Genomic DNA, 23,531 nt, shown 5'->3' with positions numbered 1-23,531 from the left:
AGCGCGGACCCAGCAAGGCACAGGTAGCGGATGAGGTGCAGCGCAGACAGAGCACCCGGCAGGCTGGGCCCTACAGCCCCAGGGGCCGCCGGGAGCCCCGCCCCTCTGCCCCGCCCCCTCCTCGGGAGCCGACCTCGGGGGTCACGTGACGGGTCCGGCGGCCGCTGGGGCCGGAGGGCGCGGCGCGCGGACGCGGCGGCCTGGCCCAGCGGGTTCTGAGCGGAGCAGGCCAGAGTGGCCCGCTCGCTGGGCCTGGGTCCCGCTGTGCCCGCCCCCTCCCCGCCCTCCATACCCAGCGCGGGGCGCACGCGCGCTTCTACTGCCACCCCCTCCCTCCGCGCGGGGACCCCTGGCGGGCTGCGCGAGGACATGGCCAGCGACGCCGTGCAGGTAGGCGCACCTGCGTCCGCAGCCGCTCCGTGGCAGCCGGGCATCGGTACCCCCACCTGCGCGCTGCCAGGATCCCTGAGCCCGGGGCGGCCAGGGCGGGAGCCTCCCGAGCGCCGGGCATCCCCTCCCTGGGCCGGTCCCGTGGAGTCAGCACTGCCCCCTTCTCGGCAGGTAGAGGTACGCACCCGGGGGAACGGGTAGGTCCCGGAAGTCCTCGCTGCACCCCCAAACTTCACCCCTCCTCGAGAGTTTGAGGGGGCGCCGCGGAGGCGCGACTTGGGTTGTCTGAGACTGGCTGTGCCTCCCAGTACTTATCAGATCCCGTCACTCTCCTCCCCCTTCCCCTCAGCGTTCAATTCTCGCAGGTGCCGCTCCACCTGAGGCTGGTGCCTAGCTTGTTGCCTTGGGAGGGGAGGGCCACCCGGCCCGGCCCGTGCCCTACCCCGGTACAATAAAGCTCCAGCGGCCCCGCCTCCGGACTGAGCTTTACAAGGGTCCCGACGCCACCCCGATTGGCACCTGTTGGCTGAAGTGACCGAGTCACCTCATTAGGGGGTGGGGGCAGGGAATCCACAGAGCCACCCTATGGGCTGCCAGGTGGAACCTGATCCCAGGTGAGAGTTCCTGGGTCAACAGTCTGGGGATTCTTTCATACCTGGAATCCTTCCTGGGCATGAGTAGAAGGGCTGGGTCACCCCCCGCGCCCTGCACACACATGTATACACACACACTAAGGGGTACAGGTGACTGGCACCAACCTGCCGCCCAGCCATTTTCTCCCTGTGCTACCTTGTAGACATGACAGCCCTGAACTCACCTTCCCCACCTTTGACAAGCAGGGCCAGGGTGACTTCTGACCTCCTTTGGTTCAGTGACGCAAATCTGAGACATGTCCTGTGCCCCTTAGTGCCTTACCATCCCACCATTGTCTTGTGGTGCTGTGTAACCAGATTCTCCTCTCCTTCTGCACCTGCCCTTCATACCCTCTGTGTCTCCCCCATGCCCCCTTGCCCCCCACCCCAGTCCTGCTGATGGCCTGCCAGCCTTGCCGAGGAGCGGGGCGTATCTGGTGTTGCAGATCACACAAGGTCAGACCTTGGGGCTGGGGAGGGCCAGGGTCCCTGTCTCCCCCCCTGGCCTTAGGAGGGTTTTTTAGGAATCCCTAGCACATGCATGTGCTTGGTGTGTACCAAACATGACCTGGATGGAGGCTGTGATTCCTAGACCCGTGCCCTGGTTTCCCTTCCCATCTCTTGCCCGCTTTCACCCCCCACTCCCCTGTTCATCCCTTTCTCATGGCTGCTTGGACCTGCCACTCTATCCCTCTGTCTGTCCCAACTTGTGCCTGTCTGTTCTGTGTCCGGCAAAAGGATGTCCTGTCCAGATTCCGGAAACGCCCAAAGCATTGAAATCTCCGGATGTGGGGGTCTAGGTCCCTGGCTGCTCTTGAAAGGGGGAGGGGGATTGTGGGAGGTGGGCCCTCTGAACCTGTGGTCTCCTACTTTACAGTGAGAGGTGGGGGAGCAGGGATTCTCTAAGGCTGGGCCAGGCCCCTGATTCATGGGTTCACCCTGCTGGCCCTCCTGTGACCCCTGCCTCCTGGGTAGGAGTGAGTCACCCTAGGAGGAGAACCCAGGAGGCCAGGCCTCCCTCCCATCTGCTCTGCATATTCTCAGGCCTCAGCTGCCAGAGGGCCCCTGCTTATCTCTGCCTGGACCCCCATTTGAGATGGTTCTGCTCCTTCCTGGCTGTACCCCTGCTCTGCTTGCTAGGGGCTGGGTGGGGCTTGGCAGTGGGCAGGGCCTGGTTGGGAGTGGGAGTATTAGATGACCCTGGATTTAAATTCTAGCGCTGTTACTTCCTTGCTCTGTGTCCTGGACTGGGTGCTTTTGCCTCTCTGAGCTTCGGTTCTGCCATTAGAAAAATGAGACTAAGAGGGTGTTCGTGATTGGGAGAGACATAGACCAGTGCTCTGCAGGCAGAGTGCTGTGAAATGCTTACTGGCAGTCATGGTCAGCAGCCCAGGGTGTCAGTCTGTGTCCTTTAACCCAGGGTTTCTTGGCTTCAGCACTGTTAACATTCAGGGCTGGATCATTCTGTGAGGTGGGGACTGTCCTGCGCACTGTAGGTTGTTGAGCAGCATCCCTGGTCTCAACCCACTAGATGCCAGTAGCACCCCCTCCACATCCCCAGTTGTGACAACCAAAAATGTTTCTGGATGATGTCGACTGCCCCCAGAGGTGGGGCGTGAAAAATCCCCCCTCCCACTGAGAACTGCTCTGTCATCTTTCCGAGCCTCAGTTTTCTCACCTATAAAGAGGGGGAGAATAATGGCAGCTGCTCAGGATTAACATGACTGGTTGGTAGGATTGTGGGAGTGAGGCTCTTGGCCTGCTGTAAACCCTTCCTGGGAGCAGCTGCCCTTGGGGTTGGTCAGGAACCACCAAGTCAGGGTAGAGCCAAGTCAAGTCAAGGTTCTCTCAGTGGGGGGAGAACACCTGACAACCTAGCCTGCACTTGGGTTCTGGACACTCCTGTTTTAGATCCTCGTTCTGCTTCTTGCTGGCTGTGAGATCTTAGGACAAGTTATATAATCATTCTGGGCCTCAGTTTCCTCATCTTGAAAATGGGGTGGTAATAGCACCTGCCTCATGGACTTCATTAGTTGAGCTTGATGCAGCTTATAGTAACTACTGTTATTATTACTATTATTATTTATTACTCAGGCCATATTTGAGCTTCAGAGGGCCGCTGGTTTGGGAGTACCCTCATCCCACCCCTCCAGTGCTGTCTTTTCATGATGTAGGTCTCAGGGAGGAGCCCTTGGCCTGGCCACACCCCCTAGGCCTCCAGGCTGTGGTCAGCAGCCCGTGAGCACCCAGAGAGGAAGCCGGAAGTTATGATGGCTTGCATCTGCAAGCAGGGGGCTGTAAATACTCATGGGCATTTGCATATCAGTGTACACCCATGTTCTGTTCACATACCTGTGGATATATGAGAGTGTGTGTACCCCCAGGTCAGCTCCAGGAGCCTGTATACACTAGGGAGAGCCTGCCTTCAAGTCCACTCAGATGGGGGCTGAGGGGAAAGGTTCCCTAGATGCACCAGAGCCCTGGAGCTGGCCCAGCGCAGGGGTTGCTGGGAGCTAGCAGGAAAGAGGAAGTGGCCTGTGAGAGGCCCTGGCAGGGCTGAGGTTCAGGAAGAGGGCAGGGCCCTCAGCCGGGACCCAGGATGGCAGAGGCCGATCCCCCTTTGGACCAGGAGCTGGAGGTGGGGGCTGAAGGAGGGTCCCTGTGGGAGGAGGGCAGAAGAGGACCCCAAGCGGCACAGGCAAGAGGCCCTGCCATTGGTACCCCTCAGTTTGGGATGGAGGGGAGGAGATGGGTTGGAGTTTTTTGTTTGGAAGATGAAACTCTCTGGGGCCCTTTCGGGCTCCCATGTCAGGGAGATAGAGAAAGGAGACAGGGCTCTGCTCCTTAGGGTCCTGGCTGTAGAGGATGACAGGAGGGGAAACGGCCTGTCCTTGGGACCTACTGGTTGGAAGTATAATCAAGGGAAGATGAGGCCTTCCCTTGCTCCTACTAGTTTGAGGCATAACGAAGAGGAAAAGGAGCCTGCTTTTGGAACCACAACCCCATATTTTTAGGGGACAATAGAGGCCTGCCCTGCCCTTGATACTTCCCTGATTGAGGGGCAGCAGAAGGAAGATGGGGCCTGCCCTTAGAACCTCCTTGTCTCAAGGGACAGTACAGGGGAGAAGCAATCTGCCCTTAGGACCTTGTCATTTGGAGGGCAATGGGAAGGGAGACAGGCCTATCCTGGGGAACCCTGTAGTGTAGGAGGACAATGGAAGGCAGATAGGGCTTGTCCTAGGGAACCCTTGTAGTTTGGGGAACACACTGGGCAATGGGATCTGTGTAAGAAACAGATGAAGGGAGATAGGACTGTATCCATAGGGCCCCTGAGACAGGGCCTTGTCTCCCCTCCTAGTTTGGTGGTCAGAGGATGTGGAGCAGGTCTTGTCTTGCCAGCCCCAGGCTGGGAGGAGACCAGGCCTCGCTGGCCAAGTGTGGTTTGCACCCTGCATCCTCCTGGTCCCACTAATCCTGGCCCATCCCCCACAGAGTGAACCCCGCAGCTGGTCCCTACTGGAGCAGCTGGGCCTAGCAGGCGCGGACCTGGCGGCCCCCGGGGTGCAACAGCAGTTGGAACTAGAGCGGGAACGGCTACGGCGAGAGATCCGCAAGGAGCTAAAGCTGAAGGAGGGTGCTGAGAACCTGCGGCGGGCCACCACCGACCTGGGCCGCAGCCTCGGACCTGTGGAGCTGCTGCTGCGTGGCTCCTCGCGCCGGCTCGACTTGCTGCACCAGCAGCTGCAGGAACTGCATGCCCACGTGGTGCTGCCTGACCCTGCAGCTGCCACCCATGGTGAGCAGGGCCTTCCTCAGGGTAGGTGGGACTACAGGGGAGCCACCACCAGGGCCTCAGCCACAGGCCTCCAGAGCAAGGCTAGCTTCATCTCTGCTGACCCCTAGGGAGACACATTCGGTCACAATAGCCTCCAGCCTCAAAATACAGTTAGAGCAAACATCAAAACCAACACCCAGAGAAAGGTATATGTGATCACACCAACACCTGAACCTGAACAACATCCAGAGACTTACAGTGTTACACAAGTACCTAAAGACACACATAGTCACACCAACACCTAGACAACACCAAAGGATCTACACAGTGTCACACTAATATCTAGACTCACATAGCCATACCAATACCCAGGCAACACCCAAGGTCCTAGCACTGTCATGTGAATAACCTGAAAAGTTTCAGTCACTGCAATACCAGAAACTTCCATACTGCCACCAGCACCCAAACAAATACACACACAGTCACACCAACACACGGACAACACCCAGAGACTCACACATGGTTACACCAACCCTCACAGATTCACATACACACAGCTGCCCAACTCTTCCAGACATACACTGTTCCATCAATAGCCAGAGACTTATATGCACAATGGGACAAGGCCTGAAGATTCAATGCCACTTACACCAACAGCCTTTCCATACACATAGGCATATCAACAGCTTGAGACCCACACTGTCATATCAACACTCTGAGACAGTGAGAGAGTTTGGACAACACCCACAATCTCATAAGGTCACATCTACACCTGGAGCCTCCTCTGTCCCCCACAGTCACATAACTCTGGGAGTCACATAGAGCCATGCCAATAGCCAGAGACATGAATATCTGACTGTACCCACACTCAGACACTCAGATACAGTAGTATCAGTGCCTGAGATCTGAATGCATAGTTGTACCAACAGCTGGAAGTATGTGCATATGGTCACCCTAGCACCCAGAATCTCACACAGTCCTTCTCACACCTGCTATCTCACATAGTTACACATGCACTTAGAGATACACACTCCTTTCATCCTGCCAACACCCTATGGGTTACAGATATAACCACACCTACACCCATGGAACCCATACAGCTTTGTAAAGAATTAGGGGCTTCTGTTCACAGTCCCACCAACACTGAGGACTCACACACACCTGGACACTAGCCCATGCTCATTCATGCTGGTCCCACCCCTGCCCTGTGAAGTCTGGGGTGGTTGGATCCTCAGGGCCCTCATCTGGGGATGGAATCCAGGCTGGGTGGAGGGCAGATCCTCTCAGCTGGGCCAAACCTCCCGGGCAGATGGAGGTAAGGGCCCTGGTGACTGTCACATCCACCCTCTGCAGATGCCCCCCAGTCCCCTGGTGAGGGTGGCCTGGCCTGCTCGGCCACCAACCTGAGTCGTGTGGCTGGCTTGGAGAAGCAGCTAGCCATTGAGCTGAAGGTGAAGCAGGGGGCGGAGAACATGATCCAGATGTACAGCAACGGCAGCACCAAGGTGGGGCACAAGAAGGCACCTCATGTGTGTGCACGCTCATGGACGCGGCGGGGGAGGACAGGGGCTGGTGGGTGGCTGGGAGGCAGGACTGGGGTACAGAGAGCTCCTAAGTGCATATGGGAAATGGGGTGACTGTGTATGATATCAGACACACAGCAGAGACTGTCCTCCCACATGTAGTCACCTCCCCCCAGAGACTTGAGGGTGTACATGGTCATGGTCAGGTCAACACGCAGCCACTCACTGCTACTGGCATCTCTCTGACACATCAGGTCAACACCTGGATGCACACACATCATCATCCTAACATACAGAAATACACCCATGGTCATAACATCTAGAGTCACAGAGTCATAGCAACACCTAGACACACACACCATCCCAACATATAGAGACAGTACCTAGACCCACAGATACACCATTAAATTCATACCCAGAGGCCAGAGTTATCCCCCCAGTCATACCAGGGGAGACACAGTCACAGGTCTGGACTGACACCTAGAGATACTCAGACAAGTACAGTCAGACCTGCTGCCAGACACACTTGCTCACTCATGCTTTTGTACACACACAAACATAAATATTACTTGTGAGAACATGGACCACACAGCTAATTTTTTCTACCTTTTATTGAGGTGTAACATACAGACATAACATGTGGAAAACTTAAGTGTACAGCCTGATGAATTTTTACTGTGTACACACCACCCCCATCAAAATCCAGAATATTTCCAGTCACCCAGAAAGATCCCTCCTTCCCCCTTCAGTCCATACCCAGGCTTCCGTCACCTCAGTTTAGCTTTGCCTAGTTTTGAAACACAGCACAAAGAAGATGGAAAACCCAGAATCAGTTTCCAGCACTAGTGCACACAAGGGGTCCTGGGCTATGCCCAGTCATTGCCATAGCTTGAACTGCACACACAAACATCTGGAGCCCCATTTATAGCAAACTGTCTCACACACTCACCTAGTCACCCTTGGAGACTCACCCACGTGGCTACAGTCAATGCTACACCTGCCACGGGAACATGTATGCCAGCTAACAGCTGACACAAATACAGTGCCTGCTGGAGCCAGGCACAGCCCTGAACTCTGCGTACAGATCAGCGCCTTTAATCCTCAGCCCAGTGGGGATCAGTGCTCTTACTTAGTCCAGAGAGGTTAAGTGGCTTGCCCAATGTCACACAGCTGTGGCAGAGCCAGGATTCAAGCCCCATGAGCTACATCACTCCTCTATGTCCAGGAACACACAGACACACTCTGTCATACAGTCATGCAGGACCTTCACTGTGAGAACAGCAGGGCCAGTGGTTGGACCCCAGCTGTCTAGCCATCCTCTCACAGCCCATCTCTGCCCCCAGGACCGGAAGCTGCTGTTGACGGCCCAGCAGATGCTACAGGACAGTAAGACCAAAATTGACATCATCCGCATGCAGCTCCGCCGGGCGCTGCAGGCCTGCCAGCTGGAGAGCCAGGCAGCCCCAGACGAGGCCCAAGGTGAGCCCCTCGCCTTCAGACAGCCTAGCCTGCATTCAGACTTGTCTCAGCTCTCTGCCCTGTGAAGGATCCCTTTCTGTGGGTGCTGTGACCCATTCTGTGACTAGAACCCATTCCCAATTCTCTCTGAGCTTCAGTTTCCCATTTTGTCCCACTTGAGCTTTATACTAGATCAGGTATTGACAAACTATAGCCCACAGGCCAAATCTGCTACTGGCTTGGTTTTTTGTTTTTTGTTTTTGTAAATAAAATTTTTACTGGCACAGAGCCATGTCCATTCATTTATTATTATCTAAGGTGAATTTTTCACTGGGACAGCAGAGCTGAGCAGTGGCAACAGAGTCTGTGTCATCTCCAAAGCCAATAATAATTTACTCCCTGGCTCTTTATAGAAAAAAAATGCACATGCCTGGGCTAAGTGCTTGCTTTGTCATGTTGGCTCCTGTTTATGTAGAATTGTGGGGGTCCACAGCGTGTGTCTCTGTCAGTGAGTGCCTGGGAGTCTCTCAGCCTGCTTTCAAACTGAATTTGTGACAGGGTCTTGATGTATTGTGTGACTGTGCCTGTGCTACTGATGTGTGCCAGTGTTTATGTGACTATTGGGACCAGTGATTGAGTATATGCCTGATAACTATGATAGTTTGTGTGTCACCATGACAGAGGAGTGTCAGCTGTTGGTGCGTGTTAGGGTGTCTGAGCTGCTATTACAGAACCATAGACTGGGTGGCTAGTAAACAGTAGAAATTTATTGCTCACAGTTCTGGAGTCTGGAAGTCCAAGATCAAGGTCCTGGCAGTTAGGGTGTCTGGTGAGGCCTACTTCCTGGTTCATAGACGGTGTTTTCTTGCTTGCTGTGTCTTCATGTGGCAAAAGGGGTGAGGGAGCTCTCTGGGTTCTCTTTTTATTAGGGCACTAATCCCATTCATGAGGACTCTACCTTAATGATCTAATCACCTCCCAAAGGTCCCATCTCCTAATACTGCCACATTGGGGCTGGGTTTCAACTTATGAAATTTGGGGGGACACAAACATTCTGACCATAGCAGTGAGGCTTGTAACTCAGACGACAATATGTGTGTCTTCAGAGGGAGTGTCAGTGTGACTGTGTGATTGTCCATCTGTTTTGTGAATATCCTTATGGGTTTCTCAGTGATGGTGCGTGATGATATGATCATAGCCATTTGCCTCTGGGTGATATCATGACCTTGGTGACAGCCTGACTTTGTTCATGTAAGTGTAAAAGTCTCAGTGATTGAGTGCCATGTGAAAGCAAGTCTAGAAGCAAGAGTGTGACTCTGTTTGTAAGACGACATGCCTATAAATATCAGGGTTTCTGTGATACTATCTGTATTGGTGGTGTCCAGGTGAGTGCCACATACCTGTGCCTCAGACCAAGTGCCAGGGTCTGAGTCTGGGTCATTATACAGAACAGTAAGACTGTCCCTAGAACCCACAGCCATGGATAAGTGTGACCGTGACCTTGTTCCTCTGGGTTACACGTTTCCTACACCTGTGTGAGAGTATGTCCTTGTACTTGTTACTGTGCCATTCTGTGATTGACTGTGTCTTGTGTCAGGCCATGGCTGTGTTCTTGTAACTTCATACTAGATGTGACAGACGGCCTATTTCTCTTTGACATTGGGTTTCACCATGCCTATTGGTATTGGTGACACTGGCCTACCTATGATGGCATTTCTTTACCTATCTCTATGACTTATCTATGTGGCAGTGTGATTCCATTCTTATGGTTTTCCCTGGGCTGGAGTTCTGCCATGGTGTGACTGTGTCTCATAAGGGTCTTGTGATCATGTCCATCTACCCCCGTGACAGTGTCCCTTTGCTGAGGGAAATTGGGTTGTTTACAGTCTTTCATTCTTAGAAAGAAGGCTGCCATGTGTATGTATGTCAAGAGGTGTTTTTATGGGACACAGTCCTTGAATTGGATTGCAGGATTAAAGAGTAAATACATTTGTGATTTTGATAGATATGGCCAAACTGCTTCCATTGGAAGGCAACTTCTATTCCCAACAGCAATGAATAAAAGTTGGGTTTTTTTTTTAAGTGTGCTTGTGTCTGTGTGACTGTATCCTTGTGACTGTCCAGTTGTCCATGGTGTTCCTGTGAGAGTCCCTGGGGATGAAGTGGGACCCTGGTGTTCTGTCCTTGAGCCTGTGTTGACAGCATGCCTGTGTATAGGACTGCCCCAGTGTGACAGCCTCTGCCCGTGGGACCATCTCTGTGGATAAGAGGCTGACCATCCCCTGGGTGAAACTTGATGTGTGTTGGTGGCCATGTGTCTGTGGCCAGTACCTGTTCTTGTGGAGGGCTATGTGCCTGGGCCTGGGTTGGTTGGCCCTGGGTCCCAGGCTGCCTCACTGCCGCCTGCCCCATGCCCACAGGGAGTCCAGAGCTGGGCGCCGTGGAGCTGCGCATTGAGGAGCTGCGACACCACTTCCGAGTGGAGCACGCGGTGGCAGAGGGCGCCAAGAATGTGCTGCGCCTGCTCAGCTCCGCTAAGGCTCCCGACCGCAAGGCGGTCAGCGAGGTGAGCAGCAGGGCCTTCCTTCGTGAAGGGGCGAAGGGCGGGACCCTCGCTGAGGGTAGGGCGTGGGCGAGGCCTTTTCGAAGTTGGGGACAGGGCCTTCCCTGGGCAGGCCCTGGTGAGTGGTGGGACTTCATCAGGGGCAGGGCCTCTGTGGGACAGGGTGTTGTTTTTCAGGGATCTCAGGGGTAGGACCAAGGTTTGGGCTTGGGGTCTACAGGGAAGAGGAACCCCAGGTAGAACTTAGTCAGCGGAGGGGCCTGGGTCTCCGCTTGGAGAAGGGCACTTCCAGCCTGGCTGAGTCCCCAGTCCGGTCCCTCCCCTCCCCCTGCAGGCCCAGCTGAAGCTGACCGAGTCTAACCAGAAGCTGGGTCTCCTTCGAGAGGCTCTGGAGCGGCGACTTGGAGAGCTGCCTGCCGACCACCCCAAGGGGCGGCTGCTGCGGGAGGAGCTCGTGGCGGCCTCGTCCGCAGCTTTTAGTGCCCGCCTTGCCGGGCCCTTCCCTGCCACACACTATAGCACCCTATGCAAACCGGCGCCCCTCACAGGTGGGTCCCAACTGCTCCTCCCTGACCCACCCCCACAGCTCTGGACTCCCGACGCCTCAGTGTCCCAGCCCCAAGACCCCCACCCAGATTTCCAGACTCCCATCCCATTGTTCTTTCACTTTTTGATCCACCTCAGCCCTCTAGCCTGGGCCCCATTTTTCTTAATTCAGACAGCCACATGCACCCTGGACTTCCCGCCCCACGTTGCCCGCTGATTCTGTCCCCCCGTGCCTGCATTCTCACTTTCTCCACCATCCCCACCCAGCTCTGTCTTTTTCCTGCAGCCATAGTCCCCTAGTACAGCCACTCACTCTCAGAACCATCAGCATTGAACCTCTGACGCCACCCTCCTTAGACTGCTCAGCCACTAACTCACCAGACCAGCCCTACAGTAGACCCTGACACCTACTCCAGACCTCAGATCAGCCCTCTCAGTCATACTCTGGGCCTCCTACTTTACTCTACTTCTCCTTGCCTGGACTTCCAGCCTACGCCTTGAACTTCTTTTCTGTCCTTAAATCCCAGTATCTGGAGCCCTTCCCCAGCCTGGTCCATGACAGCCTCATCCGCTCCCCCTGGTCCCATATTTTTTACTTCCAGGCACAGCCGTCCCTGCATCAGACCCCCTGCCCCACTCTGGTTGTCCTTCACCAGCTCCCACTTGCATGCTGGCTGCTTCTGTATATGCCCACTTCACCTGGGGTGCCCTCCCTTCAACCTGCCCCAAATGTGATCACCCCTGAGCCTGACCCTCCCTCAGGGACTCTGGAGGTGCGTGTGGTAGGCTGCAGGGATCTTCCAGAGACCATACCCTGGAACTCCTCACCCTCAACGGGAGTGCCTGGGACCCCAGACAGCCGCACCCCCTTCTTGAGCCGCCCAGCCCGGGGTCTTTATAGCCGAAGTGGAAGCCTCAGTGGCCGGAGCAGCCTCAAAGCGGAAGCTGAGAACACCAGTGAGTGGGCATCACAAAACCGGGGGGATGAGGTGGGGTGGGGGTGGGGTCCTGGAGTGCCTTACATTTGTAATACTGTAACAGATGAGTACATCGCATTCATTAAGATGGATACTATAGGGTGGGTAATTCAGTAGGTTAGGGTACATAAAACAATCAACCAATGATTGCATAAATAAATGGAAACAACAAATTGATGTTTCTCTCTCCCTCCCTTCCTCTCTCTCTCTCAAATCAATACATAAAAAATTTAAAAACAAAAAAGATGAATACTATAAAGCAAACAAAACAACAGGTATTAGGGAGGATGTGGAGAAACTGGAACCTTTGGACATAGTTGGTGGGACTGTAAAATGGTGCACCCGCTGTGGAAAACAACATGACAGGTCCTCAAAACATTAAACATGGAATTACCATGTGACCCAGCAGTCCCACCTCTGAGTATATACTCAAAAGAGTTGAAGGCAGGGTCTTGAAGAGATCATTTGTACACTGTGGTCATAGCAGTGTGACTCACAGTAGCCAAAAGGTAGAAGCAACCCAAATGTCCATTGATGAATGAATGGATAAACACAATGTGGTATAACTATATGATGGAATATTATCCATCCTTAAAAAGGAAGGGAGTGCTGACACCTGCTGCAACATGGAAGAACTTGAGGACATTATAGTGAGTGAAATAAGCCAGTCACAAAAAGACAAATACTATATGATTCCACTTATACGAGGTATCTAGAATAATCCAATTCCTAGAGATGGAAAGAATAGTATTTCCCAGTGATTGGGGGAGGAGGATGGGGATTTAATGTTTAATGGGGACTGTTTTAGTTTGAGCAGATCAAAGAGTTCTAGGGATGGATGGTGGTGATGGTCACAATGTGAATAAGGCCAATATCATGTAGCCGTACACCTAAAAATTATTATGATGGTAACTTTTATGTTAACTTTACCACAGTTAAAACACATGTGTATGTATACACACACATTATACACATACATATACACAAAATAGTATGTATCAAAGAAGAATAACAGTAGGGCAAATGCCCATGTTTCCACTGTCTAGGTCAAGAAATAGAATTCTCTGTAAGCCCCTTCAGGCACCCTCCCCAATTCCATCCCCTTCCTCTGTTCTAGAAGTTGCTACTCTTCTGACTCTATGGTTACCTTTTGTTTTCTTTCTTTCTTTCTTTCTTTCTTTCTTTTTTTTCTGTTTGCTTTTCTTTGTAGTTTTAACACCCAGGTATGCAATATAGTTTAATTTTGCCTGATGTTCGAACTTCATCTATGTGGAAGTGTACAGAATGTATTCCATAGCAGTGGCTTCTTTCATTCAGCATTGTTTGGGAGACAGATCCATAATGTTGTGTGGGACTATAGTTCATTCACTCATTTTTACTCCTGTTTAGTAGTCCATTGTCTTAAACTGAGCCATATCAAATTGATGCCTTTTATTTTTTAGATCAAAAGTAGTTGAATATCAACAATGTCATAGTTCAATTAATAAGACTATAGTGTCATTTATATATTAATTCTTCTGTTAGTGGACAGGGAGATGTCTCTAATTTGGGGCCATTACATAAGCATCATATTTATGCATCTCCTGATGTATATCTGCATACATTTTTCTAGGGTAAATATTTAGGAGTATATTGCTGGAATGTGCATATAGGATAAAAGTGAATTTGGATCTCTACTTCACATCATGCACAAAAATCAACTGGAGGTAGATTAAGGCATTAATGTGAAAGGTAGAACTGTAAAGCTTTGTCAAGATAGCATAGCAGAATATTATGATAGAAAATAATATTATGATAAAAATATTTAATAAGGTATAAGAGATAGACTCCCATGCCAGCATTTCCTGACCCTCCCCCACCCCCCGCCCTGTTCCAGGTGAGGTTAGCACTGTGCTCAAGCTGGATAACACAGTGGTGGGACAGACATCCTGGAAACCGTGTGGCCCCAATGCCTGGGACCAGAGCTTCACCCTGGAGTTGGAGAGGGTGAGCTAGGTTGGGGGGCAGTGGGGCATGAAGGAGGAGGGTTTGGGCCTTGGGCACTCCAAATGATGGCCCTCTTTCTTTCCCTTGAGGCACGGGAACTAGAATTGGCTGTGTTCTGGCGGGACCAGCGGGGCCTGTGTGCCCTCAAATTCCTGAAGTTGGAAGATTTCTTGGACAATGAGAGGCATGAGGTCCAGCTGGATATGGAACCCCAGGGCTGCCTGGTGGCTGAGGTACAGCCTGACCCCTGACCCTGAGAAAATACTTCCTGCATCTCCAGCTTCCAGTTTTCTAGAAAGGGAAGATACATTTTTTAATGGTTTCAGAACCTTGAAGAAAAGTACATCTAATTAGTCACATCAGTGACACGACTTAAACTTGGATTGGTTTTGTTTTGAGGCAAAATTTTTAAAAAAATTAAAATCACAAAATTTTGTCTAGCCAGAAAAGACAAAATTTAGCAACATGTCATGGTGCATGGCAACGTGTGCTACCAGAGCCACAGTTGAATAGAGAGGGATTCCTTCTGCAGTGCTATCACACCTACCCTGAGCACTGTAGACATTGGAGGCCGGATCATCTCAGTCGCAGGGGCCATCCTGTACACCGTAGGGTATTCAGCAGCATCCCTGGTTTCCACCCCCAGGATGCCAGTAGCACCCCCCCCCCCCCAGTTGTGACAGCCACATTGTCTCCAGACATTGCCAGTGTCCCCTGGTTGAGAGGCCATGGTCTAGCTAACCCCTTGTAGTCTGAGCCAAGCTTTGTCCCAAGTGTTAACCCTCACAACAACCCAGCACACAGCTGACAGAGGAGAAAATCGAGGAGCAGAAAAGGAAAGTCCCAGGCCCCTCTTTTAGCCAAAATCACCCTAAAAGTGTTTTAAAATGTGCCTCTAACATATCCATGTGCCCTGTTATGTATATACATGTATCTCCCCATAGCCATATCGCCATACGACAATTACATGATCTCATAATCCAGGGCCACTGAAGGAAGCAACAGTGGCAGGGCAGTTCCTTCCGTGAGGAACTAAAACCAAGTGAGGGTGGTAGGGGTTGGCCTTGGGGGCAGATTCTGAAGCCTTCAAGGTTTAGCTATAGCATTTTATTTTGTTTTATGCTTTTCCAAAGTGCCATCCAGTAGAACTTTGGGCAGTTCTGTTGTCAATGAGCCCACATAAGTTGCATTCTGTTGTGGAAGGAAATGTCTTTTGTCTGCATCATCCAGTATAGTAGCTGCCAGCCTGCTAGCCACTTGCAGCGTGGCTAGTGTGACCAGGAAACTGAAATGTTAATGTTACTTAAATTTTACTTCACTTATTTAGCCACATGTGGCTAGTGGCAACCCTATTGGACACACATAAAGTGACACAGTTCTGTGATGTTAGCACTTTCTGGAACAGCGGTTCTCAACCTGTGGGTCGTGACCCCTTTGGGGGTCTAACGACCCTTTCACAAGGGTCGCCTAAGACCATCGGAAAACACATACATAATTACATATTGTTTTTGTGATTAATCACTATGCTTTAATTATGTTCAATTTGTAACAATGAAAATACATCCTGCATATCAGATATTTACATTATGATGCATAACAGTAGGAAAATTACAGTTATGAAGTAGCAACGAAAGTAATTTTATGGTTGGGGGTCACCACAGCATGAGGGACTGTATTAAAGGGTCGCAGCATTAGAAAGGTTGAGAACCACTGTGCTAGAAGATGTGTTGGAGTTTGGAGAATTCAACTAGACCAGTGGTTGCCCCACCTGGGTGGGCACCAGTATCACCTGGAGGGCTATTAAAACAGACTGCTGGGCTATACCCCCAGTGTTTCTGAATCAATGTGTCCAGGTGGGGAGCCCAAGGATCTGCATTTCTAGCCCCTTACCAGGTAATGCTGATCTGCAGGTATGGGACCACCCTTGGGAATGAGGGCACTAGATGATGTCAGACCTGTTTGCTGGATGAATATGCATCTTGTTGGGTCAGGCTCCCTACCTGCCCCTCGAGGAAGACATGGGTGCCCACTTCTTATCTTTCCAGTATGGCACTTTAGAGGTTGTCCCTGCCAAGTGATGGATTGGTTTTGTAACCCCTTAATACGATACAATGCCACAGTGATTGGAACCCCCAAAACATGGGTGTGTACACCTGTACTCCTAAGGGCTTCTCCACCAAGGTGCCTTTGGAGGTGGGTGAGGGTCCTTACCTGTTGACCCCTCTCCCCAGGTCACCTTCCGCAACCCTGTCATTGAGAGGATACCCCGGCTTCGACGGCAGAAGAAAATCTTTTCCAAGCAGCAAGGTGAGTGGGTGGGTTGGGGCAAGGGGGAGGCCAGTGGTCCCGGGAGTGTCACAGAGTGTGACACTGCCCTTGTCACCTCAGGGAAGGCGTTCCAGCGTGCTAGGCAGATGAACATCGACGTTGCCACCTGGGTGCGGCTGCTTCGAAGGTTCATTCCCACTGCCACAGCCACGGGCACCTTCAGCCCCGGTGCTTCTCCTGCATCTGAGGCCCGGTCCACAGGGTATGGAGGGAAGGCCCTGGGGTCCCAGCTGCCCCGGTTGCTTCCCAGGGTACTGGGTCCCAGATACACCCTTCTTTTTTGTACTACAGTGACATATCTGTGGAGAAGCTGAACCTTGGAGCTGATTCAGACAGCTCACCCCAGAAGAGCCCCCTGGGCCCTCCTTCCAGCCCATTGAGTCTGGTAAGCATCTCTCTTCCCCCCCTAGTCCTGGCTAGGCAACACTAGGATGCCTCCTTCCCAGTGGAAGACCCAGAGACCACCAGGAACTTTCTGGGTCACATAGCACTCTTTTGGCAGAACCCAGGTCCAGTTCTTTATACTTGATAAAAATGTGAGCTCAAGAGCCAGGCCTCCTGGGTTCCTATTCCTGCTTTTCCGCCTCCTAGCTGTGTGATAACATGTTAAGCCACTTCACCTCTCTGTGCTCAGTGCACTGCTCTGTAAAAATGAGCACGTTTAAAACTCATGTCAAAGATAGAAGTCAAGCCCTGACCAATGTGGCTCAGTTGGTTGGGCATCATCTTGTGAAGTGAAAGGTCACCGGTTCAATTCCTGGTCAGGGCACATAACTGGGTTTCAGGCCCAGTTCCTGGTTGGGGCGTGTGCAAGAGGCAACTGATCAATGTTTCTTTCACACATTGATGTTTCTCTTCCTCCATTTTTCCCACCCTTCCCCTCTCTAAAAAGTAAGTAAGTAAATAAATAAAAGGTCAGGATAGAGGTTTTCTCTGGGCAGGATTAGAGGTGGTTTTTCTCTCTTTTCTTTTTTATTTTAATTCTCACCCGAGGATATGCTTAGAGAGGAATGGGGAGAGAAAGAAAAAGAAAAACATTAATGTGAGGAACATTGACCAGTTGCCTCCCGAATGTGCCCTGACCAGGGATTGAACCCGCAACCTAGGTATGTGTTTTGACCAGGGATCAAACCCGGGACCTTTTGGTGTACGGGATGATGCTCCAACCAACTGAGCAACTCGGCCAAGGCCAGAGGAGGTAGGTATTGTTGGAGGGGGACACAAGGGAGCCTGCCAAGTGTTGGGAATATTCTGCATCTTGATCTAGGTCAGAGGTCAGCATACTTTTTCTGTAAAGGGTGATATAATCAATATTTTCAGCTTTGTGGGCCAAATAGTCTCAATCATAAGTATTCAACACTGCCATTGTAGAAAGCAGCCACACACAATACTTACATACACAAATGGGCGTGGCTGTGTTCTGGGAAAGCCTTACTGATGGACACTAAAGTTTCTATGCTATACCATTTTCATAGTCAGGAACTAGTCTTTTGATTGTTTTCCCATTAATTAAAAAACTTAAAGACCATCCTTAGCTCACAGAAAATAGAAAAAACAACATTTACCCACCCTTGGTCTAGGCATAGCGACCAGGTGGACCTATATATGACAGCTGGTCCCTTTACCCACTTCACTGAGTGTGTTTTATATCTCACTTTGTTAAAAATGAAAATAATATATGTTTCATGCCATTTACTTGAGTACATCATTATATGAGAAGAGTTTGGGGGAAAAATCCAAAAGTTTAATAACACCAATGGCTGAGAAAGATGCAGGAAAACAGGCTGCCATGGGAGGCGTGCCAATTGCTACATACGCTTGGGAGGGCCTACCTGGCTAATTTAGAAATGGACACTGTCTTGACCCAGAAATCCACTCCTGGATATCTACCCTGAACCTTCACACATGCACGACCAGGATGTTCACTGCAGCAGCTTTGTGAGGGCAAAAGAGGGGAAACAACCTCAAGGTCTATCCATAGGAACTAGTGCTAAATAAATGACAACATGGAATAGTACACAGCTCTGAAAAATGAAATTGGTGTGCCAGCGTAGAATGATTTCCAAGACAGATTGTCCAGTGGGAGAGGCAATATTGGACTACTGTCAATAGTGGGTGCAAGAAAAATGGAGCCTGTACCGACACTTTTGCTCATGTGGGTATAAAAATATATCTGGAAAGGTACCCAGGGAATTCTTAACAGCAGCTGGCTCTAAGAAGGGCAGCTAAGGTAAGAAAGGACCATGTTTCAACCTCTCTGCACTGTTTGAATTTTTGGAACAGTGTCTGTAGTGGAGGAGGATGGAACAGTAGGTAACTTTTCCCATAAAAATATTTTTATTTTTTTCAGAGTTACATATGTAAGTGGTATAAAGAATCAAGTGGCTCCAGTCCTGGCCCATGTGGCTCAGTTGGTTGGAGCATTGTCCCATACAACAAAAGGTTGGAGGTTCAATTCCTGGTCAGGGTACATGCCTAGATTGCAGGTTCAATTCAGACTCGGGGCACCTTTGGGAGGCAACCAACCATTGATGGTTTTCTCTCTCTCTTCTCCTTCCTCTCTCTAAAATCAATATATACATATATTTTAATTTAAAAAAGAAATAATTAAGTGGCTCCAAAGTGCTAATACCAATAAAGGGAGTAAGTAGCCCTGACCTGTGTGGCTCAGTTGGTTGGGCGTCATCCCGCAAAGTGAAAGGTCTCTGATACCTGCTTAGGGCACATGCCTGAGTTGCAGATTTAGTCCCAGGTGGTGGCATATGCGCGAGGCAACCAGTTGGTGTTTCCCTCTTTTTCTCCCTCTCTTACCCCATCTCTCTCTAAATAAATAAAATCTTTAAAAAAAAACCAAAAGGGATAAGTAGATAAATGATAAGATATGTTTACAGTATTAAATGTGCTGGGGAGAAAAATAAAACAGAGAAGGGGACAGAGAGTGTTGGTGTTGGGGGATTCTGTTAGTTATTTAATGAAGTGGTCAGCTAACCACCTACAAAGGTGACATTTGAATAAAGGCCTGAAGGTGGTGAAGGAGGAGCCATGCCAGTGTCTGAAAAAGAGTTCTAGGCAGAGGGAACAGCCCATGCAAAGGTACTGGGGTGGAAAAATGCCTGATCTGTTTGGGGCACAGTGAGAGGAACTTGTGGCTAGAGGGAAGGAAACGAGGGGGCAAGTGGGAGGAGAGGTGAAGTCGGAGAGGTGACAAGAGTCTTGGTGGCTATTGTGGTTATGGGGTGCCTTTGACCTCCCTCACTCTGACCCCCTCTCTCTGCCACAGAGTTCACCAATACAGGACACAACTACCATATCTGAGCTGCCTTCAGAGACCCAGGAGACTTCAGGCCCCACCCTGTGCAGGTGACACTCCTCCCCTCCCTACCACCTACCACCCCTGTTCACTCTCCCCGTCCCCACCAGTGTCCTCTCTCCACAGCTCTCTCAGGACGTCACCCCTGACCCTTGAGGATTTCAAATTCCTGGCAGTCTTGGGCCGGGGTCACTTTGGGAAGGTGAGATGGGGCAAGAGGTTGAAGAGCTGGGAGTCTCCACATCCTGGGCCCCTGGGCTGGGTGCTAAGACCACCCCTGCCCGCTGTCATTCCAGGTGCTGCTTTCTGAGTTCCGGCCCAGCGGGGAGCTGTTTGCCATCAAGGCTCTGAAGAAAGGGGACATTGTAGCTCGAGATGAGGTTGAGAGGTGGGGACCCTGTTCAGGCCCTCTGAGAACATCAGTCTTCTCTTATGGGAATGGGAGACATAGCAGTTAGTACATACTTAAGATAATAATAACCCTTAGAAAACACCCACTCTACACTTTCTATTCAGTAACTCATTTGTTCCCACAACAGCCCTATGGGGTCAATACTGTTATTGCTCGCATTCTGTTGATGGCACAGGGAAGGTGAGGAAGTTGCTTGAGGTCACAAAGCCAGTAAGCAGCAGGTCCAGGATTAATCAAATCTCAGGACTCAGGCTCTGAAGCCTGTGCTCTTAATGGTGCCATCATATTTCCTCTGCTTTGGGATCTGGGCTTTGGGTTCAAATCCCATCTCTGCCACAGATATGCTAAGAGATCTGCGGCAGTCCCTTCTGAACCTCAGCCTCCCCATCTATAAAGCAGAGTAATAATGCCTTTCTTGCAGGATAATCAGGTGGATTAAATGAGAGACTGAATCTAGAGTATTGTGCACAGTGCCTGGCCCCCTATAAATGCTTGGTAGAAACACTGATCTTCTTGATATCCTTTTGTTAATCAGGAACCCAATTTAGCCAGGCTTAAACAAATAGAGGAATTTATTGCTCTGGATCAGAGATGCCCAGGGATGTCTGCCTTCAGGCATGGCTGTATCCAGGTGCTCAGATATTGTCTCAGTTTTACTTTCCTGTGTATGGACTTTGACTGCAGTCCCCTCATGGGGGCAGAGATGCCCCCAACCCCAGGAATTTAAGGCTCATCCACCAGCTTTAGCTCTTCTTCCTTAAAAATTCCAGCAGAGCCCTGACTGGTGTGGCCCAGTTGGTTGGGCATCATTCCACAAAGCGAAAGATGGCAGGTTTGATTCCCAGTCAGGACACATGCCTGGGTTGTGGGTTCAGTCCCTTGTTGGGGTGTGTACAAGAGGCAACCGATGTTTCCCTCTCTCCTTCCCGTCCCCTCTACCTGAAAATAAATGAATAAAATCTTCTTTAAAAAATGCAGCAGATTGAGCCCCACTGGCTTGGCTTCCTCATTTGTGATCAATTCCTGGCCAGGGAGATGGGGTGCTCCAATCAGCTCACCTCTGCCACCTCACCAAAAGGAAGTTAGGGGTCTGTTACTAGGATGACAGATGGATTCTAGGTGCCTGTTTAGCAGACAAGGCTACTGAGATTCAGAGAGATTGAGCAATTTGCCCAAGGTTGCACAGCCATAAGAGGCCCTGAACAAATATGATTCTTGAGGAGGACTCCAGGGAATGTGAGAATTGGAGGTAGGGAGCTATTGTGCTCTCTGACCCCTGTCCCCCACCCCCACCCCCCCTTGCCCAGCCTAATGTGCGAGAAGCGGATCTTGGCAGCGGTAACCAGTGCTGGACACCCTTTTCTGGTGAACCTATTTGGCTGTTTCCAGACACCAGAGCACGTGTGCTTCGTGATGGAGTACTCAGCTGGTGGGGACCTGATGCTGCACATCCACAGCGATGTCTTCTCCGAACCCCGTGCCATGTGAGCCTAGCCCCCAACCCCCAGCCTCGTGCCCCCCTGCACCCCATGCCTCAGCCCCCTCCCCACTCCTTCCCCTGGAGACCCCAGCTCCTGGACTCTGGGGGAACAGGGGGGCTTTGAGGATTTGATAACCAGGTTTATATGATCTTCCTTGTGGGGAGGCCTGGCTCCCTCACAACAGCTTCTCTCTGCAGCTTCTATTCAGCCTGTGTGGTGCTGGGGCTGCAGTTTCTCCATGAACACAAGATTGTCTACAGGTGTGTGTGCACGCGTGTGTGTGCACATGTGCACATATGTGCACGTTCTGCATGCATGCTCTGCCCACTAGGGGGCCCTCAGGCTTCAGGCAGGGCCCCCATTCCCACTCATCCCTCTTTTACACCTCCCCAACCCCTCACAGGGACCTGAAGTTGGACAATTTGCTCCTGGACACCGAGGGCTATGTCAAGATCGCAGACTTTGGCCTCTGCAAGGAGGGTGAGGGGTGGGGCTGGGACTGAGGGTACTAGACAGTTGGTCGGGGGTGGGATGGAGTCCCCAGCCCTACCAAGGTTATCTCACAACCCCACCCTTGATCCTGGGACAAGGCTGTCTGGACCCCTCACCCCCACCCCTCAATAACCTCACATGTCCCTGCTGCTCCAGGGATGGGCTATGGGGACCGGACCAGCACATTCTGTGGAACCCCGGAGTTCCTGGCACCTGAGGTGCTGACAGACACATCGTACACGCGGGCTGTGGACTGGTGGGGGCTGGGCGTGCTGCTCTATGAGATGCTGGTTGGTGAGGTGAGGCCCCAGGTTGCCCCCACCCTGCTTGTTGCTGGGATGGCACTGGAACCTGAATGTGCCCAGGGGTGGAATCAGAATCTGGCTCCACCATGTGTTGTGTGATCAGGGGCAGGTGGCTTCTCTTCCCTGGCCTCAGTTTTCAAATTGTAAAGCAGGGACTTACCCTTCCTGTGAAGGGGCTGCCAGAGCAGAGGGCTTGGGTGGGCCTGGGCATGGCATGGGCCAGATGAGGTACCTAATTCATTCACCCTGTTTTTCCTGTCCCCAGTCCCCTTTCCCAGGGGACGATGAAGAAGAAGTATTTGACAGCATCGTCAACGATGAGGTTCGCTACCCCCGATTTCTGTCAGCTGAAGCCATTGGCATCATGCGCAGGGTGAGGACCCTCCAAATTGGGGTGGGCCTGGGGAGGGATTCTGAGGTCCAGGAGGGGAAGACTGACACAATGGCCCACTGTCCAGCTGCTGCGGAGGAATCCAGAGCGGAGGCTGGGGTCCAGTGAGAGGGATGCAGAGGATGTGAAGAAACAGCCCTTCTTCAGGGTGAGGACAGGTCCCTGCGCCCCTCCCTGTACCCGCCCTGCAAGGACCTGGCCATCTTCCCCTAAGATCTTGTTTTACCTACAACATTGTCACCCCACTTACCTTCCTATACCCACACCTACTCCAGGGTGGCCTGATCAGAACCACTGTGCTGTGTGTGAGCCCCAGCTCTCCCCCTGATCATCAGGGCTCCCGACGCTCACCCTGTGATCCTTCCTGAGCTCTCAGTTTCCTCTACTTTTCCCTTCTATATGTGACTCATTAGATGGATCCCCATAGATCCAGGGCTGGAGGGAGCACGTGGGGCTGGCTTCCCAAGCCATCTGTGCCCCAACCCCTGACACTGACCTTGCCCTATGCCCCATGCAGACCCTGGGCTGGGACGCCTTGCTGGCCCGTCGTCTGCCGCCGCCCTTCGTGCCCACGCTGTCCGGCCGCACGGATGTCAGCAACTTTGACGAGGAGTTCACAGGGGAAGCCCCCATGCTGAGCCCGCCCCGAGAGGCGCGTCCCCTCACTGCCGCGGAGCAGGCGGCCTTCCGGGACTTCGACTTCGTGGCAGGGGGCTCCTAGCCCTCTCCCCTGTCCCTGCTCCCATCCAGCTGTTCAGTTTTTAAAAATGCCTTTGGGGTTTGCCCTCTTCATGCCTCTCCAGCTCCTCTTTTTTGCAGTAATGGGAATGGAGGGCTGTGATCAGAGATGGGGGGCGGGGGAGGGGGGCGTAGGGAATGATGAGACTTAGGGTTATTTGAAGATTGTCAAGGGAGGGTGGGGACTTGGTGCTGTCACTGTGGTGGGGAGTATGGACTGGTCA

General features: G+C 51.7%; 1 protein-coding gene across 3 annotated transcripts; it reads left to right on the top strand.

Moving 5' to 3' along the window:
* The first annotated feature begins 258 nt into the window (after positions 1–258).
* On the top strand, positions 259–23,359 carry PKN1 (protein kinase N1). Of its 3 annotated transcripts, none has more exons than XM_090289687.1 (22): positions 259–390; positions 4,515–4,818; positions 6,151–6,302; positions 7,664–7,799; positions 10,199–10,344; positions 10,676–10,889; positions 11,650–11,844; positions 13,741–13,850; positions 13,940–14,083; positions 16,082–16,157; positions 16,239–16,380; positions 16,470–16,563; positions 19,459–19,538; positions 19,615–19,690; positions 19,785–19,876; positions 21,208–21,384; positions 21,579–21,641; positions 21,785–21,861; positions 22,030–22,172; positions 22,444–22,551; positions 22,637–22,717; positions 23,087–23,359. In XM_090289687.1, exons 1-22 carry the CDS (start codon positions 370–372, stop codon positions 23,288–23,290), a joined length of 2,835 nt encoding a protein of 944 aa, XP_090145813.1. In that variant the 5' UTR covers positions 259–369; the 3' UTR covers positions 23,291–23,359. The 3 variants fall into 3 exon arrangements, with proteins under 3 accessions (XP_090145813.1, XP_090145812.1, XP_090145814.1); XM_090289686.1 differs by lacking the exon at positions 259–390 and adding an exon at positions 3,578–3,660; XM_090289688.1 differs by lacking the exons at positions 259–390; positions 6,151–6,302 and having other exon boundaries at positions 4,708–4,818.
* Positions 23,360–23,531: the final 172 nt, after the last annotated feature.

This window comes from Furipterus horrens, unplaced genomic scaffold, assembly GCF_987537825.1.
Source record: "Furipterus horrens unplaced genomic scaffold, mFurHor1.1.pri manual_scaffold_10, whole genome shotgun sequence".
NCBI classification, from domain to species: domain Eukaryota; kingdom Metazoa; phylum Chordata; class Mammalia; order Chiroptera; family Furipteridae; genus Furipterus; species Furipterus horrens.
The sequence above is the reverse complement of the archived record's forward strand: the minus strand, read 5'-3'. Positions and strand labels throughout refer to the sequence as shown.

What these genes read in the sequence shown, in the direction of transcription:
- PKN1 (XM_090289686.1), top strand. Translation starts at nt 3,622, where the DNA reads ATGGCAGAGGCCGATCCCCCTTTGGACCAGGAGCTGGAG. An exon ending in AGCGGAAGCTGAGAACACCA is followed by an intron (nt 11,845 to 13,740) that starts GTGAGTGGGCAT and finishes GCCCTGTTCCAG; the next exon opens with GTGAGGTTAGCACTGTGCTC. An exon ending in AGGGCTGCCTGGTGGCTGAG is followed by an intron (nt 14,084 to 16,081) that starts GTACAGCCTGAC and finishes CCCTCTCCCCAG; the next exon opens with GTCACCTTCCGCAACCCTGT.